General features: G+C 54.6%; 1 protein-coding gene across 1 annotated transcript in view; it reads right to left on the reverse strand.

The window, feature by feature from the left end:
• Positions 1-778: 778 nt before the first annotated feature.
• Positions 779-18,417, reverse strand: part of MYO18B (myosin XVIIIB) — a 77,501-nt gene continuing 59,862 nt past the window's right edge. The window contains 4 exon segments of the mRNA XM_069794511.1: positions 779-3,581; positions 11,131-11,292; positions 12,034-12,075; positions 13,199-13,332. Of these exon segments, the coding sequence (XP_069650612.1) occupies positions 2,282-3,581; positions 11,131-11,292; positions 12,034-12,075; positions 13,199-13,332 (1,638 nt within the window). The 3' untranslated portion in view covers positions 779-2,281.

Consider the following 18,417-nt stretch of genomic DNA (forward strand, 5'->3'; position numbering starts at 1 on the left):
CATGCAAGAACTACAAAATGCATTGCTTTTTTTTCCCAGAAATAGCAGAATCATTACCAAGACCAATTTTAAACTAATTAGAGGGTAATTTCTTCATTTGCCGTCTTCTGGCATGAGTCGCACGTTGCAAAAGAGAGACCTGGAAGCGCAGGGAATGTCACCTTGTGCAGAACTGCCTCCTGCCTGCCAGGCTGCCGGCAGCGCGGTGCTGGCTGGGAGCAAGGAATTGCTGGGAACTGCTGACAGCCTACGGGCAGCCGAGCAAACTGCTGATGTGAACCCACATCCGGAGGTTTTGCATTTGTCTGTGCCAAGGAAAATGCCTCTTGCTGCAAGGCTTTGGTTTAAATTAGAAATCAATGTGAAGAATCCAAAAGGCAAAACAAAATGCTGAAAACTGCCCAATTTGCCTTTTCAAGCCACCGTTGTGCTGCAGCTGCCCTAGAGGGTCCAACGAGGTTGTGCAAATTGGTGCAAATTTCCCAGTCGAGCAAATTACTAAGAAATCACTGATGGAAAGGAGAGATTTGTTCATGTACCTGTATAATTTTGCCACAAACCTCTGATAAATGAGGAAGCTTGGATTTCTTCTAGGAAAGAGGGTTGAGGCTGAGAAAAAGAGATTTTTGTGAGTGCAGAGAGATGGGGAGGCTGGAGGGTCTTGGGTGAGAAGCCCCCAGTCATGGGGGCTAGTGGGAGGAGCGCTCAGCTCTGCACCGCGCTGCTTCCACAGACCTGCTCTCGCTGTGGGGAAAGAAAAGACAAGAAGAGGCTCCTGTCAAAGAAGCAAAAATTTTATTGTGTAAAAACCAAGCAGACATCCGAATACAGCCTCCCATCACCACACACACTGCAGCACTGCCTTGCGTGTCAGTGAGATGTGCCCAGACGTCCCAAACAGGCAGAAGCTGTAAAAGCACGTATGGATCTGTCTTCAGTTATCTATGGAATTATAAAAGCTTCCGAGCTCTGCTGTTGCTGGCTGCCACACCAAGACCCAAAAGCACCCTTCACCTGTTCGGCTGATTTTTGAGCAGTGCTACATGGGATGAGACGTCTGGGTTAAAAAGAAGGGGGTTTGGTGTTCCTCCAGCTCTTTACAGCGTGGCCTCCCCCTGGCCAGCATGGCATGTTATCAGGCATCTATGGCAGCCACTGGGTTTTAATTACAGCACCAACTCCTGAGTCAAATGACTGCAGGAGAATAAGAAAGTCCCTCATCCCAACGGCTGGCCCTGAGCAAAGCTGCGGTGATAGGAAACAGGGCAGGAGCGTGAAGAAACCATGGTATGTTTAAAAACAAAAAAAGGTCTCATCATCTGTAAAACCATTCCATGACTTCTGGGGAGCCACTTTCAGTCTCTGTTTAAATTACGTGTTTCCTATCAGGTACTCTTCCAAAGAAGCGGGGAAGCAGATTGCCCGGTCGCGGCTCCTCACTTGGTGCAGCGCTGAGGCCAGTTGCTGCAGTTTATTGAAACAAAGTCTGCAGAAAGTGGGACGTTTCATTATGCAAATTGTGCTTCCTGGAAAGAAATGTTTTATTAACACGCGCTCCCTTCTAGTGTTGGCTTAGTCAATTTGGTCACAGCTTGACATCCAATAAGTTAGTCTAAAGGCAATGGTTTTACAAAATGTTTTTCTAATCTATTTTAAACACTTAATTACAGTTGTGGCGCATTCATTAGGGACTTTGCTTTCAAACCTGGATTGTAGTAATAAATCCTAATTCTTGAAGTGTCAGTTGCAATACAGAAGTTGGATCCAAGTGGTTGTCAGAGGCAGTTGCTAACTGGGGGAAGCACGCCTGATCCAGGTGGGACCCCCCTCCTCTGGAGGGGATGTCCTCCAGGGTCCAGCCAAAGCGATTTGCAAATTAACTGAACAAGCATGGGCACCAGGAGGAACGCTCAGCAGGGCTCGGGAGGATGTGTCTGCCGGCTGGCTTGGTAGGAGCTGGGGGACACTATTTTTGGGAAACCAGGAGGCCACGGGCCCCCTGCAGACTCAGAGCTGGTGTTGTAGCCAGCCCTGGGGCTGTCCCCAGCACCGGCAGCGTCCCCATTGCCCACCCCCCTGCAGCTCTGAAGAGGGCAAGGAGAGGGCAAGGGGGCGGCCGGTGCCCGGTGCCACACACACCCCGGGGCACCCTGTCCCCACGCACTCCACGGCATCGGTGCAGGGACCGCATGGGCTGGAGGGCCAGCGGCCCGGGGCCAGCACCGCAAACCTGCCACCACTGCTCTGAGCTGGTGCTGGTCAGTGGCTCAGCATGGGTACCTTAGTCTTTTCCCAGATACTTCCTCATGATGCTGTTGACATCGTCTTCCTTCCCTTCTGCCTCCGCCCGGTGGCTCATCCCACTGCTCTGGGTGCTGGCTTTGCCGCTGCATCCCTCCCCGTCCCCTCTCTGGGGCTGCGGCCGGCGCTTGATGCTGTCAGCGCTCCGAGAGGACAGGAGGGAGCCAGAGGATGAGGAGGAGTCAGAGAGGTCCCCGGGGTCCTCCCGGGGGACTGGGCTGCGCTTGACCGTGCCCTTCGTCTCAGAGGATGCTGAGCTGCCCGCTATGGCCTCATCCTCGAAGCGGACAGTGAGGGGCCGGTGTCCATCCTTTCTGTCCCTCCCGGGCTTGGCCAGGCTGCTGGTGGAGCGAGATTTGCGAATGGCTGGGAGGAAGTCGTCGAAGTCAACATTGGTTCTCCTCTCGTAGTTGAGGGTGGGTATTCGCCAGCTGAAGGGGTCGCTCCCCTTCCCCTCGCCCAGCCCGTCGCTGGATGGTGAGCTCAGGAGCCCCCCAGAGCCCCTTCCCACCTCCACATCTTCCACCGACGGCTCCAGGTACCTTCTCCAGGAGCTCGGCCGCGGCACGCCCAGCACCTCCATCCCTGCGGCCGAATAGCTCGGCCAGCGGCCGGAGCCATCGAGGGTTTGCAGGAGGGAATCGTAGGAGCCAAACTTTGATGCTCTTTTCAGCACTGGAGAGCGTGCCGGCTCGGCTGGCTCCGAGGCCATGCTTCGCAGGCTGGAGGAGCGCATGAGGCTGGCGCCTGCTGCTTCCCCTTCCCCTGGCAGATTCCCCTCCAGCTTCCCCAGGGAATCCTCCGCCACCGGGAAAGCCCTGCAACGACGCAGGGCTGCGGCACCGGTGGTGCGGTAAATAGGGAGGGGAGAGGTGTCACCCAGCACCGGGTGCCCTTGCTCCCGCTCCGCTACCCGCTGCCGCCGCAGCTCCTCCACGTACTCGGAGAGGGCGGCCGAGGAGCTGGGCACGGGCCCTGCTGACGGAGAGACCCCCCTCCTCCTCGGCACCGTCGGAGACAGTGGGCTGGGGAACCTCCGGTCCGGGGCGGGGGAGCCCCCCCGCCGCAGCACCGACGGGGACGTCTCTCCTATCCTACCCGCAGGCTTTTTTGGGCTTTCCAGCTCCTCTTCGTCTGCCGGGAGTTTTCCGTATGCCCGTCTTCTAGCACCGAGCAAGGGACTTGCCATCCTCCCCAGATCCGCAGCATCGACAGACCTGGCAGTGCTCTGGGAAGAAGCTGGCCGGCTCGGTGCTGGCTCCTTCGTGTCTCTGCTCACCCTAAACAAGAGATATTGGTGTTAGTTTAAGCTGCGGGATTTCCAGTGACTGTAATGTCAGTTGGCAATGACAAGGCTGAGCAGCGAAAAGCCGGTATTGGCATGGTATTCTCAGAATAAACTCCTGCTGCTGCACTGAGCAGTTGGGCAATGCCCAAAGATTTTGTCTTAAATAACTCTAGGTCAGCCAACCTGGCTAAATCCATGGTGTAGGGTGACTTTAGCTCTGCCAAACCAACACATACCTCCAAATGTCCTTTCTTCTTGACAGATTATAGCAATAAGTAGGATTTATTTTATTTCTGTCAAAGCCAAAGATTATTCACTAAAATTTTATGAAACCAGCTCGCAGAGCACCCCAAATGCATCTTAACGTTATTGCCCAGGCTGCTGCTGGCAGGGGGGGGGAATGATTGTGAACTGCAAGAGCCAAATAACACCTGGCTGGGGGCTGCTCATTGAAGAGTGACTGACAGAAGTGATGTGTGGATGGGATCTCACCCTGCAAACAAGGAACTGATGCAGAAACCATGTGGGCTCCACCTCTGCTCACTGAAGAGGAGCCACACCGGTCACTGTCACAGCAGAACACCATCCCCAGAAAATGCAGCCCTCACCCGGCAGGCTGATGGACAGTCTGCAGGGTTGGTTTAGCCAGAACACGGTGCCAGATTTGGAACGGCGTCAGCTCAGCAGAGGCAGCACGTTGCTCTTGCTACCAGGATTGCAGCTTGTGCAGAGTGCATATGTGAGGCAGCAGAAAGGATAATAATAATAATAATAATAATAATAATAATAATAATAATATGGCATGACCCTCTGTGCTGAGAGCAGAGCAGCACACAGCAGGTCTGTTGCTGGGACCAGCACATGGTGCCAGCCTGCCAGGAGATGATGCCCAGGAGGAGCCTTGCCGGCCAGCTGGTTTTCCTGATTTAACGCCTGCTCCTCACCACAGGGCTGCAAGAGCTGCTCTGGGAACACTGTGGTGACACCATACCCACCCCTGCAGCGGCCACTCACTGAGCAGGACAAGGACACGGTGGCAGCACAGCAGGAGCAGGGAATGGTCCTGCTTTCCCCCAAACCCTGCCTGTCCCTCCCCAAAGCATTTGATGGCACCGAGCACCCGCTCTGCTAGGACATGAGCTTGGGAGCATCTCCTTGGGCACCACGGGATGCTGATGCTGTGCACGTTCAGCTGCCAAAGCCCCTCTCAAGCGGCCGGACCCTGGCACATGCAGGCTGCAGAAAGGGCTTCTCTGCACCAAGCCTGGCCGCTTCCTTGTGCAGCTGATGCACGGAGATGGGGAGGGGCTGCAATCACCAGTGGGCTCGGCGTCACTGGTGGCACTAAGCCCCCGATGTGACACTTTACCCCCCACCCCCCAAGCACCTCCATTGGTTTGAAGGGCTGAAAAACTGGATTTTCTGCCTGTCCCACTGTAGGGAAAAGCAAAGGGCCTCTCTGCCGGGACACGGCTGAAACAAAGCAGGCGCTCAGCAGAGCTGCGCCGTGTCTCTCCTCAGTACATCACTTTAGATCAATGATAGCCAGTTACTATCTATAGGCTGCTCGCGCGCAGGTGAGATGGGGAGCGTAGGCGCCTGCGAGCAATGCATTTTGACAAAGGCTGCACCCAGTGCTGGCAGCTGCCAGCATCACCAGTGGATTATCCCCACTCGCAGATACCTCCGGCATTGCTCAGCCAAGGGGGACCTGGAATTGGCCTTAATGTGAAGGCTGCCAGGATGTGAATTTGTCTGAGAAAGAAAGGAGGAGGGAAAAAGAGAGCAAAGGGTAGAATAAAGCAGCAGATCCTAAATATAAATACATCTCTGGGAGGCCAGCAGGCTTCGAGGTGTGGGAGCAGTGGTCAAGTTTTACATCACCGGTAATGAAGCATCCTGCCCCGGGAATGCTGGGGTTGCCATGGGAACAGGGTGAGAGCGCATCATCCAGCCACCGCGTGGGACCCGTTCGGACCAGGCTCTGCTGACCCGTGAAATAATTTACATGCCAAGATGGGCTGAAGACAAACTCCACGGCTGGCAAATGCAAGCGGTTGCGGAAGTAATGGGGTAATGGAGCAGCTGTAGGTCCCCAGTGCCTGCCGGCACAGCCCAGGGCACAGGGGTGCCTGCCAGGCCCTGGTGCTCGCTGCCATGCCACGTGCCCGCAGCTCATAAAACAAGCCCAAAACGTTTGATTATTCAATGCAAAATGAATTAACCAGAGATTTAGTCTCCCTGAAACGCAGCAACCTCCAGGGCTACCCCGTGCCACTGCACCTGATGTTGCTGAAGCATCACAGCTGATTAATAGTTTGAGACATTTCGATAATGCTGGTTTTTAAGATCCTAAATTGCATCTTACCTAAATAGCTGCTGTAATCCTTCCATGAGAATTTGTACGGAAATTGCTCCAATCACTCTCTACGTTTCCAAATAATATTGTAAACTGACTGCTGCATGACCAGCTTTCATAAATTAAACAGCCAGCTTCAATATTTTTCTTTGGTTTTTAAGACTGAGATAAAAGTGAGCTGGAGAGGTAAGAAACACTAATGGACTGTGAACATGGACAGTTTACACGCTGCTCTTTATTGTCCTGTTCAGCATGACGGACAGTTACTATTTTTATGAAAATCTTTAGAGCCTGAAATGGAGTGAAAGCTGCAAACACGGGATTGTTCCTCCAGCTCCCATGGCTAGTACAAGTCCGGCTGCTGAGGCCCCGCAGCCCCCAGGGTCCAAGCAGGGACCTCTGTGTAATGGATCATCTCCTGCCCATGCTCTCCATGCCCTGGTTTTCAGCAGAAGATTTGAAGCTCAAGACCACTCCATCCATCCTAACAGTTCCTATTAATTGCATTCATTAAGCAAAACCCAACCGCACACACCAGGGAAAGGGCTGGTTCCCCCAGGGAAGCCACATCTCTCCGGACACGGCTCATCGGCCCGTGGTTGGTGAGTGCCATGCCGGCAGGTTGGTGCCAGGATCGTGGTGAGTTAACTCCGAGTAGCATCAGCTGCCTGGCGAGCGCGTGCGGGGCTTGATTGGATTTTAAATGAAAATGCAAAAGCTCCGTGGGGATTACACTAGCAGCAAAAAGGCACCGCGCGGTGGGGAAACACCGCAGGCATTTCTCTGCTTTTGATGCTTTTCCTCTTGCTTTCCAGCATCTAAAATGCTCAGGTCCTCCCAGCAAAACCCATTACTGCTTCCCCTCCTAGGAAGTCAAAACATGCTTTGTCCACCTCTGGAGACCCTCCCACGGCAGCTCTGAGCTGTCGCCCACCCCGGCACCAGCCACCGCCACGGTGTGCCCCAGCGCGTGCGAGGGCAGCAGCCCCTGCTCCTGTGCCTCGGGTGCACTGAAATCACACCTCCATTTCAATTAATTACTTGCGGCAAAAGGAGCCTGAGGACCACAAGGTAATTTCTCCCATGCAACAGGTTTCTGACGGACCAAGCCCAGAGGCTGGAGCTGGTGCTGCCGCATCCTGCCAGGCTGCCGTGGCTGGGGACCCTGGGCTGCCATCCCCTGTCACCAGTCAAGCTGTGCCACTGCGGCTGCGCCCCCCACCGCTGCACCAGCACCCCGTCCTCATCATTTGTTCCTTTAACTGTACCTTGATGGCTACCAAAAAAACCCCACCCCAAAATCATGGCTAATCTTCTCTAGGCCATACTCAAGCCTCCTCACAAGGCAGGGCACAAGCATGAGGTGGTCCCGTCCCATCCTGCAACATCCTCTGCTCGTCCATAAATTGCAGGCTAAGGGCTGATGTGCCGGCAATAACTCCGAGGGCTTGGAATAACCCTCAAGAGCCCTGGGCAGCCCCGGTGGTGGGTGATGCTGCAGGAGACAGGACCGCAAGCACGCAACAGCCGACGAGCAAAACTCCGCTCCTTGCCTCAGTATCAGAGAAGATGATTTTCCCCAGCCAAAGGCAAAAGCAGGGCCTGACGCAGAACTCGGAAGGCATCTGTAGGCCAATACGGAGTTCTGCAATATGCCATTCACACCAAAGCAAATGACATACAACAATAATTAGTGAAGATTACATAGCAATTAACATGATTACAATTATGCTAGTTGAAATAATTTATACAATGAAATCCACACATGCATTGCAACACATGACCAGGGATGAAAGTGTGGCTCTGACGCTTTTCCTGGTAGCTCATAAATAAAGCCAAGAAAACTCCATTTCAGGGAGAGAAAAGATACTGGCCTAATTTCTGTCAGAAGAGGATTTTCTTGTCACGCCGTCATCTACAGAAGAGCTCCCAGTTTCCCATATAATGATTTGCTTTTGACACGATAATGTTTAAAAATAAATGTGTCGGATCCCCACCAGCCTTGGGACCTGGGCTCCTGATTTTGTGAACCAAAGCAGAAGGGGAAAGGATGCCAGGGTGATGCTGGGGCTGCGGATGCCGCAGTGCCATGGGATGCAGGAACCGAGAGGCAGGGTCCTGTGCTGCAGGTCTGTTCCCTGCCTGCACCTCAGGATCAGCCCCTCCATCGCAATGCAGCCCCAACCTGCCTGGCAAGGGACAGAGTAAATACGTAAAGTTTTGAAATGGCTTCCTAAGAAAAAACCTGATAGTTTATTCCAGCTCTGCAATGTGCTGTATTTATTGAGGCTTAGCCCTGATGGCCAACATTTTGTACAAGCATTTAAATAGCAAAGAATTAAAGGAAACGTTAATCAAATCTCTCATTCCTGTACACCACTGACGGTAACAGCCTTCTATGCTTTCCTCTGGCTTTTGGCAGCTGTTTGTTCAGCAAATATCCCATATGTAGTGCTGAGAAGCGAATGCTAGGAAGATTCATTTTTCATTACTGGGTGCTTGTGTAAGACAAAGGAATCTTAATAAGGAAGAGCTCATTTCGCTGATCTCATTTTTATTACCTTACGAGTCTCATCGTCTGTTTGTTTGCATTTCATATAGCCTCCTCTCTAATATTTCCATCTTAGATTAGCTGAAGCCAAACACAGCTACGACACCAAGATTTGCAATTTGCCTCTTCATGACCCCCAAGACGGAGGCAGACTGTCACACTATTTCCAGGTCTAGGTACAAATTACCTCTCACAATGGCCATGGTCAGTCCAGCCTACATACCTGCCCTTTTATTATAAATCCAGTGTATTTCAGCTCAGAAACAGGATATTAGCCATAACTCCTGATTTGCTACCATTCATTTATCATCCGAGTTGGGTCATGTGGACCAAAGACTCCTAAGCAGTACTTAGGAATTACTTTACCGATGTGTGCTGGGGTGGGACGCGGGGTCCCAGCGAGCTCAGCCAGGGTCCCATCCATCACATCCCTGCAGGTCCCAGCCCTGCCCCAGCTGCTCTTAAACTCTGCCTTGTATCAGCAATGGACCACTTCAAACTTCTCCGACATACCCGAGGTGTCTGCTGCCAGGGGACTTGCTCTTCAGAAAATTAATTCTGGCAATAGTTATTTTACTGTACAAAGCAGGTGAATGCAGTGGGGACAGATCTCGCCAGAATCAGAGCAGGGAGCTTAATACCAATGTCTGCAATGTGATGGCAGTCTGCAAACCCTATCAAACTCTATCGGCTCAGAGCATCTCTCTATGGACCTGCATATGAACAGGGAGCCGGCGGGTGCCGCAGCAAGCTGTGCCGAGCATCAGCCTGGCCCCTGCCCTGCTTCTGGAAGGAATGGGGGGAAAAGCTGGGAAAATAGCGATGCATGTCCCGATACACCATCCCTGGGAAAGCAGTGCGGCGGGGAGGCCCCGAGTCAGGAGCTGCATGCAGGGGTCCCACCAGGGCTGCAGGCAAGGCTACTGCCAGCCCTGCCCACCCTGAATTCGGCTGGTCAGTCCTTCCACCCGTGTGCCCTGCTGCCTGCCACCAGCAACCCATGGCAATCGACGTTACAGATCATGCGTTATGCAAAAAAGGATGCTTTTGTTTGTTACAAAGCTATCGTTCTGCAGATCTCTGCATGCAAAATAGAGAAACCACCTTCCCTGCGTGGGGATGATGCTCTCTGGAGCCACTTTGGCCCTGCGCTGCTCCCAGCCCCAGGACCCAAAGCTCCCACCTCTGCTCCATCTCTGCTCTCCGAAGCCTCGGAGGAGACGCGATGCCCTTCCCTGTCCCCACAACCTCCCTTCTGAGATGCAGCCACCAGACCCTGATTTACAGGGCTTTTCAAAACTCAACCCATGCAATTGCTTCACACATGAAACACAAAGAACTGGTTTGTCGGTGACCCTGAGGTGCCAGGGATGGCTGGAAAACAGGGGGTTTGTCTCTGGGCTGGAGGGTTTCCCGGTGAGGCAGCTCCAATTCCGGCTGGGCGCCTGGGCACCCTCCGAGCCCCGGGCAGCCCTGCTGCTGAGCACCTTAGGGCAGCTCCACGGGAGTCGAGCCGAGGCAGTTTGGCCATGCGAGTGCTTGGGCCACTCTCCAACTCCCTCACAGCCCATTAGCATTACCGTCAAAAATTAACATATTTTATATTAGAACTGTATAAATGCATACTGTTTCCTCAGCAGCAAAAGGCGAGCATATGGCATACAAATCCGCAAATAGGCTGCATCGCCTCTTTAAATTATCTCTAGAGAATACATCAAGGGATATTATACTGCTTGAAGCATGTTTTTGATGTAGAGACTTTCATCTAGCGTTTCACTGATCCTGGCGTGGCAACGACTACTTTCCTTGATTTGACGTTTTGACCTTAAATACCATGAGTCCCCCCGAACTCCTTTCTGCACGTCCTGAAAGGAGCAGAGCTGAAGCGCCCGCTGTCCCCGGGCCAGCTTCTGCAGCACCCCCCGAAGAACCGCAGGGGCTTCCCTGTCCCCAAGCAGCTGCAGGCATTGCAGCAGTGCCACTGCGGTGCTCCTCGCTGTGCCGTGGGATCGGTCACCCGTAAGGGGTGACTTTATTTTTCCCATGGGAAAGTAAAAGCCAAAGAGAGCATGTGGAAGCCTGTGAGGACATGCAGCAGTTTGGGATGCTCAGCTCTGCTGAGGGAGTTATGGGGTCCACCCTCCACATTGTGTTCCCCCATTTGAGGGGCCACGAGCAGCCACAGCCCCTGGCAGCCAGCAGGCAGCGGCCAGGAGAGCAGGCAGCACCCGCCTCCGGGCTGCAGTGTCTGCCCATGCAGACCCTTGCGATGGGAGAGCCGCTGCCAGGGCTGACAGCTCTGCCTGCTGTCCTTGCCACCCTGATGGGCCAGGGTGCCCGCTGCCACTTTTCTGCACCTGAATGCTAGGAAACCAGCACTGCCTGCAGCCTACTCCTGCCTCTTGCACTTTTTTAAAATAAAAATACAGGCGGGTTTTAAATACCTTTGTGATGGCTTGGTCCTGCAAGATATTTTTCTACCCTCTGTGTATCTGCAAGATGCTGGAGCTGGCACCAAGCACCTGTGGTTTTCCTGGAGGAAAGCTGTGGCAGCTCCCCGTGCCAGGGGAGCAGCCGCATGTCTGTCACTGCCAGAGGCAGCCATGCCCGGGACGGGCTGGGGCCCCTTACCTTGGGCCCTGGGTGCTGCGGCTGCCGACGGACTGTGCCGAGAGGCTCCCGGCCACGCTGGCACCCGCCGGGGAGGACCAGCCCACGGATGAACTCGGCCAGGACTTGATGCTCTCTGCGGGCTCCAGACTCAGCGTGGAGCCGATGCTGGAGCAGGCGTCCCTGTAGGGAGAGGAGAGACCCCGTTAGCTCCCCAAGCGCAGGCAGGAGGGCCGGCGGCACTGGGAAGGTGTCCTGGAGCACGTGTGAGGGTGAGGCTGGGCACAGACCAGGGGCTCCTTCACAGCTCCAGCAATGGCAGCTCCAGCTGGTGGGCTCTGCTCTGGCTGTTTTATGGCACCGGCACAGATTGGATAAAACAAACCTGTCCAGGCAACCTGGTCCTTGTGCCATCGCTGCTGCCATTAACTATTTCCCTCATGCTTTTGTAAGTGCCCTGTAGCAGGTGGGCAGGAAAACATCTGCCCAGGGCTGCTGCCTGCCGTGCCCCAGGACTGGAGCTGCAGTGACAGAGCCAGTGTGATCCCAGGTACCCCACTGTGCCCCACGCGTCCCTGGGCTCCCCCGGGGCCAGAGCTACCCCTGCCACCTGCCGGGAACCCCCAGACCAGCTGCAGTGGATGAAATCCTCTAGGATCTCAGTTCTCCTTCAAAGCCACAGATCAGCTTCATATTCTCAAAGTGTAGCCTGGAGGAGTGAGAGCATCCCACTGATTTAACAGCCAGAGCTCAAAGGGAAAGCGAGCGGCTCGATGGGCGCGGGGGCACACAAAGCCAGCGCATCCAAAAGCCCATCTGCGCGCTGCCCTCGGCAGGCTGCGGGCAGCTGCTGGTCGATAACCCATCACACAACCAGACGCAGGTTCCTGCCCTTCGGCCGGCAGCTCCCCAGGGCTCACTCACGTCTCTCTCCTGGAGCAGAGCGACTCCCGCGCCGTCTGCACGCTGCAAGGGACAAAAAGAGAGAGTCACCTGCGGCGCTGCCGATGGCTCATGCAGCCTCCTCAAAGCCACCACGCAAGAAAAAAAACCTTCCCAGCTAACATAATCCCTCCGATGGCCCGAGCAGAGGTGCAGCCGTGGCAGCAGTGGGGCTGTTCCCAGCACGCTGCATGGCTAAAGTCCTCCTCACCTGCTCCCTGCACCAGTCAGGCCCTGGGCTGCAAAAGGGACCGGAGTACACGCACCCCCATCACAGAGGTGGGTGCTGCTGCAGTGTCTGTTGCATTTACACTCGCAGAACACCTCTGGGGTGCCTGCGCTGGCAAAGGGCAGGGAGCAAAATACACCACTTTTCCTGCACACAGCAGCTGTGGACGTCCCTGCAGGGAAGCAGTTCTCACCTCCCGCTAAGGCGTCAATTGTATTGGAAATCACTTTTGTTTTACGAAGGAGCGAATTTCTGAGCTCATGGTTTCTATCTCACCCTGCCCTGGTTTAATCACTACTTAAAGAAAATCTCTTCTCACGGCATGGTGACAAGAACATCTCTGCTTTTTTTTTTTTAAATGCATTTATCTATTTTGTCTCCATTTGTCACAATGCCCCTTTAGCAGTGTAGCAGAGGGGAAAATTGGAGGGCTGTAGAAATAACACCTGAAAAATTCACTGGAATTTTTTTCCCATTTTTTTCTAGTAAAATCCTCTACCCAATCCACACAGTGTTACTGGTTCCTCCAGCCCCCATGGCTGATCAAAGTGCAGGATTTTCAATCAATAAACCCAGCGCTGGGGCACCCGCTGACGCACAGCAGCACACCATGCTGCGAGGGACGGAAGCTTGCTCTGTGAATGGGGCTATTTCCACCCTTTTTGCTTACTTTAAGCTAGACCACACAGTGCGATTTTAAGGGTGACACTTTTTCATGAAACCTTCCATCAACATGAAGTTCCTTGTTCACAAACATGTGCTGCTGCAGCGAAAACGTGTGAGGATGCAGACGTGCAGCTACAGCCACCCTGGCATCGTCCTTGCACAGTGCAGCATCTTTCCCCACTACAAAGCACCTGAGCCTGCCCCTCTGCAGCCCCCACAGCCCCCCGCAGCCCCCGGCGCTCCTCGCCTCACCTCTCGGCATCGCTCTCGTCGCTGGACCGCAGCTCCTCCAGGGCCACCTGCAGATCGGCGATGCGCCGGATGGAGGTCCCCAGGTCAGCCTGCAAGACCTGCCGCACCGCCGCCAGCTCCGCCAGCTGCTGCTCCTGCGTGGATGGCACCGGGTCAGCGCCTGCACCCCGACACGGCACCCCGAACTGCGGAGCAGGCGAGCGAGGAGTCTGCTAAAGCTCCCCCCACCCCAGTGCTCCCTGTGCCCTGCCAGGGCTTGCTACCTGCTGCTGCACCCTGCTGCACGTGCAATGGATTGTAAAATGCTAACTTCACCTTACACAGGAAAAGAAGGAAATGAAGCTGAACCCCTCTGGGACCGACCGATACCTCCCACAGTGGAAAAAGTGTCAGAGGAGATGAGCCAAAAATCCCGAGTACAGGGCGGAACGTAAGGAGCCACCAGCGATTCCCATGCAGAAACTGAACTTAACTCCGGGGAGGGGAGGGTGACCTTGGTTTTAGGCACATGGCTGCACCGGGGCATCATCAGGTTGTACGAACAGCCTTCCCAGAGATAATTAGTAGAGAGTAATATCTTCCTGAGCCAGCCGGACCAGCGTGGAGGAAGCATATATGTGGCTTAGCCCAACATAGAGAATAAAACCTGGACAAGTAATAAAACAAACTTTGAAGAGAGAAATGGGCTTGAGCTGGCTTCAACCCACACCTCCCTGCCTGACAGCTGGGGATGCCCAGCGCCATGGCGGTGAGGGTATGGAGACCGGGGACGGGCATCGCGACTGTGTACTGACTCGGGCATATCTCGCAGTTGCTGTATTGTGCCCGTGCTGCGATTTCAGTAGACTGCTGTATCGCTCTGCTAAATCAAAATGTTACGGCAATATACCAAATGAGTAAATCTGATATTAAACATTAAACCCCCCCCCCACACACCCTCTGTGGAACATGTAAAAGCACCTGGTGTGAGCGCACCATGTCCCTGCCGGGGACAGAGCAGGGCACAGACCATGGGGATGCTCCTGGGCCTTTCGGGGCTGCTCCTCCACTCGCACCTACCATGCACCTGCTTGGAAGCAAAGCCCTTTTCAGAACCGCTGGAGCTGATAAGAAAAACCAGAAACTCGATTCATAACTTCAACTACCGGGACAAAAGGCTGGATGAGCGGCTCCGTGGACCCAGCATCACCCACGGACAGGCAGCCTCGCGGTGCACCGAGGATGCCGACCCGACGCTGCCCGCCCGCTGCGGTTGAGCACCACCACGCTCATCGGATTCCAAGTCCTTTCAGCTAGGAAGGAAATCATTGTGCTGTTTTCTAAACCATCACACGGCAGAGAGAGGAGGAGAGTGAGCGCGAGCTGCAAATTCACCGTGATTGAGGCTGCCAGCTGTAAAATTGCCATCTCGGTGGTGACAAGGTGAGAGATGATTTGCAGCGCGGGCTGCGACAGGCCGCAGCGCAGGAGCCGGCAGACTGTCAGAGTAAATAATGAAAGCCCTGGGATCACCGGGTGCGCGGGCCTGAGGGGAAGAGCATTTCAGTTCATAAAAACATGCAAAGAAATATCCCGGCTCGGGCTGCACAGCATCACAGCTGCTTCTGGAAATGCGCTGGTATTGGTGAAAACCCGAATGCTGCCAAGAAGCTTTCTGAAACTCAGCGCTTCTGAGCCCTTTGCCTTCCTCCCAGCTCGGGCAAATGGGGAGGGTGGAAAGGACCTGTTTTGTTGTGGAGTGCTCCGAGTGCTCACATGGGGATGGCCTACTGCCCAGGCAACGGAGATGCTCCCCACGCCGGGGCCAGCCCCACAAAGCGGCCGGGGGCTCAGGAAGGGGCACACAGTGAAACGCTGACCTCCGAGAGGAGAAAAGCCCAAGGGGAGCAAACCCCAAGCTTTGGCTGGCTACGTGCCTGTATTCAGCTATATACAACTGCAAGACCAGGCAGTAAAACAACTGCCAGATAAAGAGCTCAACCCTTCAAACAGCCTGATAAGAGTCTCTACCGAACCAGTTCCTCGGCTCCAGGATACGGCGCAAATTAAATATAGTTCAGTGGCTGCATTTAATTCCTTTCCTCTGTTCTGTTATTATTAACCTGACAGTGACTGGCAGGGAGGCAGCCAGGCACACAGTGGCGTGCACCCCTCCTGGCCCCCTGGCCCCCCTTCCTCTGGCCACTGACAAATGAAATCTCCTGGGTGCAGCTGCGAGAGCAGCAAACAGCGTTTCCCAGTGCCTGGTGGGTTCCCCACAGCTGGTGGGGTCCCCCCGGCCCCGCTGCCTTCTGCATGACCGCTGCGGGTGTGCTGAAAGCAATGGGACCACCACGGGGCTGATGCTGCTGAGCTGGGGCTCCAGCCTGGCTCCCCACGGGGATGCCCCAGTCCTTGGGCAACCCACGGTCTGTGGCACCCACTCTGTGTGGCAGGCAGGAGCCAGCGGCCTCTGGAGGGGGCTGCGCAGGGCACCGGGGTGATTTTGCGGACTGCACGGCCATGGGCTTTACACACTGTGGGTGACCTTGGGGTCCCCTGCCCACACGCCACCCAAGCGGCAATTTGAACGTAAGCCTGAAAATACCTGTTTCTTAATGAGAGTTGACACTGCTCAAGCACAATGATGTTGTTAAAACAGGCTCCTTCCAGCAGAGGTACTATCACCACCGCCATCGCCCCAAGGTACCCAGGCTGATTGAATGCAGAGGAAAGCGGCAGTCACATTCAGAGAATAATCTGTGGCTGCTCCACGCTCGCTCTCTGCCAACTGACTTGCACGAGCCTATGCAGAAAGTGAATTTTAGCTCTCGGGGCTCAGGCGTTGCTGTAAAGTGAATTCTGGTGATATAAATCTGCAGCAAGATGTGGGGAAGAGAAACGGTACTGCTCAATTTCTGTGCCCTGCCTTTCAGCTTGGGCTCAGCCCATCCACAGCTCCCAAGGATGCTGCAGCCAGTGAGGAAGAGAAAGAGGAGGAGGAGGAGGAGGAGGAGGCCGGCAGAGCTGTGGCCGGGCCAGGGGCAGAGCAAGGGAAAATGCTCCGAGTAAATGTGCTGCTCAGCATTTGGGGCTCAAATCAGTGCAAAATCAGTGCTTACAGAGCCACAGAGCAGCTACATCGATCAGCCCTGTGCTCGCAGTGACAGTGCTGCGGTGGGGAGGAGGCTGTGAACCCCACGTCCCACGCATCCCAGCACTCGATCCCGGATCTTGTGCACAGAAGCACTTTATGTTTTACTCTGTACCATGCAATCATCTGAAGGAAGGGAATAATTCTGTCAATATAATTAAATTTCAAATGCAAAAAAACTATCTTCATAATGCAAACTGACAAGAATGGTCCCAGCATCAGGCCACTGCTATCCCAGGGAGCTATCAGACACCTTTGACACACGTTGTTTCAATCTAAATGTAAATGCAAGAAGCATTTCCCTTTTAATACAGTAACTGCTCTGAGCTTTATATCCTCACTGAGGATGAACTGCCGAGCGTTGCTGGCTTTTTGTTCCCTCTGAGCAGAAAAGGGGGGAAAAAAGGGGGAGAATGTATTTATTGAGAAAAGTCATGACCCGCCTGCTCATGTGGCTCTGCTGAAGCAGGGGCACTGCCTGGGAGAGAAACACCGCACAGAGCGGAGCGAGCGGTGGTGCACCCACAGCCGTGCCCTCTCCCGTCCCTCTGGACCCCGGGGATGAGCCCGTCCTCCCCCACCCTGGGCAGCAGCCAGGAGCCGAGGAAAAAACCTGGCTGCAGAGGCACCAGCTGACGGCCTCACTGCACCCCACCAGCACCTCCAGTCTCGGCAGAGCTCCACCTCGCCCGTGGACGAAGGGACCTGCTCTCCCCCTTCCCGGCTTCCCTGCATGTTGGGACTTGGTGGCCACGGCTGGAGCCAGCCGGCTGCTGCCCTTCATCACACGTGAGACCACACATGATGCCAAACAAGAGGCTGCTGGGGACCAGAGCGATACGGCACACTGCGGCTGGACCTGGGGGGGATGAAAGGTGACTTGCATGTCATTTTGCTGGCATTATTCATCGTTAATGGCCCCTTATCAGAGCCTCTATGCTCCGGCTGGTGCTGCTGCTGATGGGGAACCCGGATTGCTGGGGGAGCTGCAATCAGAGGAGCTACGCTGACGAATGGGGCTTATAAGGCAACGGCTGCCAGAGGAGTCAGTCCTTTCTACCTAATCGGGGAGGGGGTGAAGGCTGGAGCAGCTGCCCTCACACTGCACAATGACTGGGGAGTAAGGCACCAATTTTCCAACTGTTTATGAGATTTCTTCTGCTACTTTTTACCCTCCACAGGGATCTAATATGCATTGCACGTCAAACTGATCCATGGGTGGATTTCATCCCCAACCACACACGTACACCTTAGCCGGGCTTCTCTTGCCAGCCCAAGGCACACCAGGAGCAGTGCTGGGGCTGCCCCGTGGGAGCCCAGTGCCTCCCCAAAAGGTGTCCCGCAGATGGGGGTGCTGCTTGCTCAGAGTGGGAACCCCACAGCCACCAGGCCAGGGGCCAGCACCAGAGCTGCTGGCCAGGAAGGGTCTGGGTGCAGGACTGCCCTGCCAAAGGGGTCCCCATCAGCCCTTGGAAGCACACTCCCTCCTTCTCCCACGGAGAAGCAAGGATCATTGCCTTCTCCCTTGCAAAGCAGTAAATACCAGACTTGCAAAAAGCCCCAGTGCTCCTGAAAGGGGCTACAGCTACTGCCACAAACCAGAGATGATGAAGCAGAACTAACGGTCCTTTGCTTCACATGTATGTTGATTTTTCATTGAAAAGCTCCACTAATTTCTCTCCTGCCTTGCCGCAGTTTGAAGCAGTCCTACCCTGTCCATCCTCCTGGCCAGCAAGGAACCTGCCCATGCACCTGGCCATGGCATGGGGAGCCTGGGGAGAGATGGGGACGTGGCACCAGCTGTGAGCCCAGGGAAAGGTGCTCCAGCTTCCCAAACTGGGGCCGAGAGCACTTCTGCCATTAAACTCCAGTCCCCATTGGCACTGGCAGGTCAGGCTCCTTCCACCAAACCAGTCAGTCGCACACAGCAGAAACCAGCCTGACCAGCTCAGAACCTCCAGCTGATGTATATTTTATAATCAATAAATAAAGTATATGTTCTGCCTGGTTTTGCATACATTTCCAAATTAGATTCTCCCATTCACAGCGTATCGGCAGACAGATCGCCCCAGAGCACAGCACTCCC

Source organism: Haliaeetus albicilla, chromosome 10 (genome assembly GCF_947461875.1).
Source record: "Haliaeetus albicilla chromosome 10, bHalAlb1.1, whole genome shotgun sequence".
NCBI lineage: Eukaryota > Metazoa > Chordata > Aves > Accipitriformes > Accipitridae > Haliaeetus > Haliaeetus albicilla.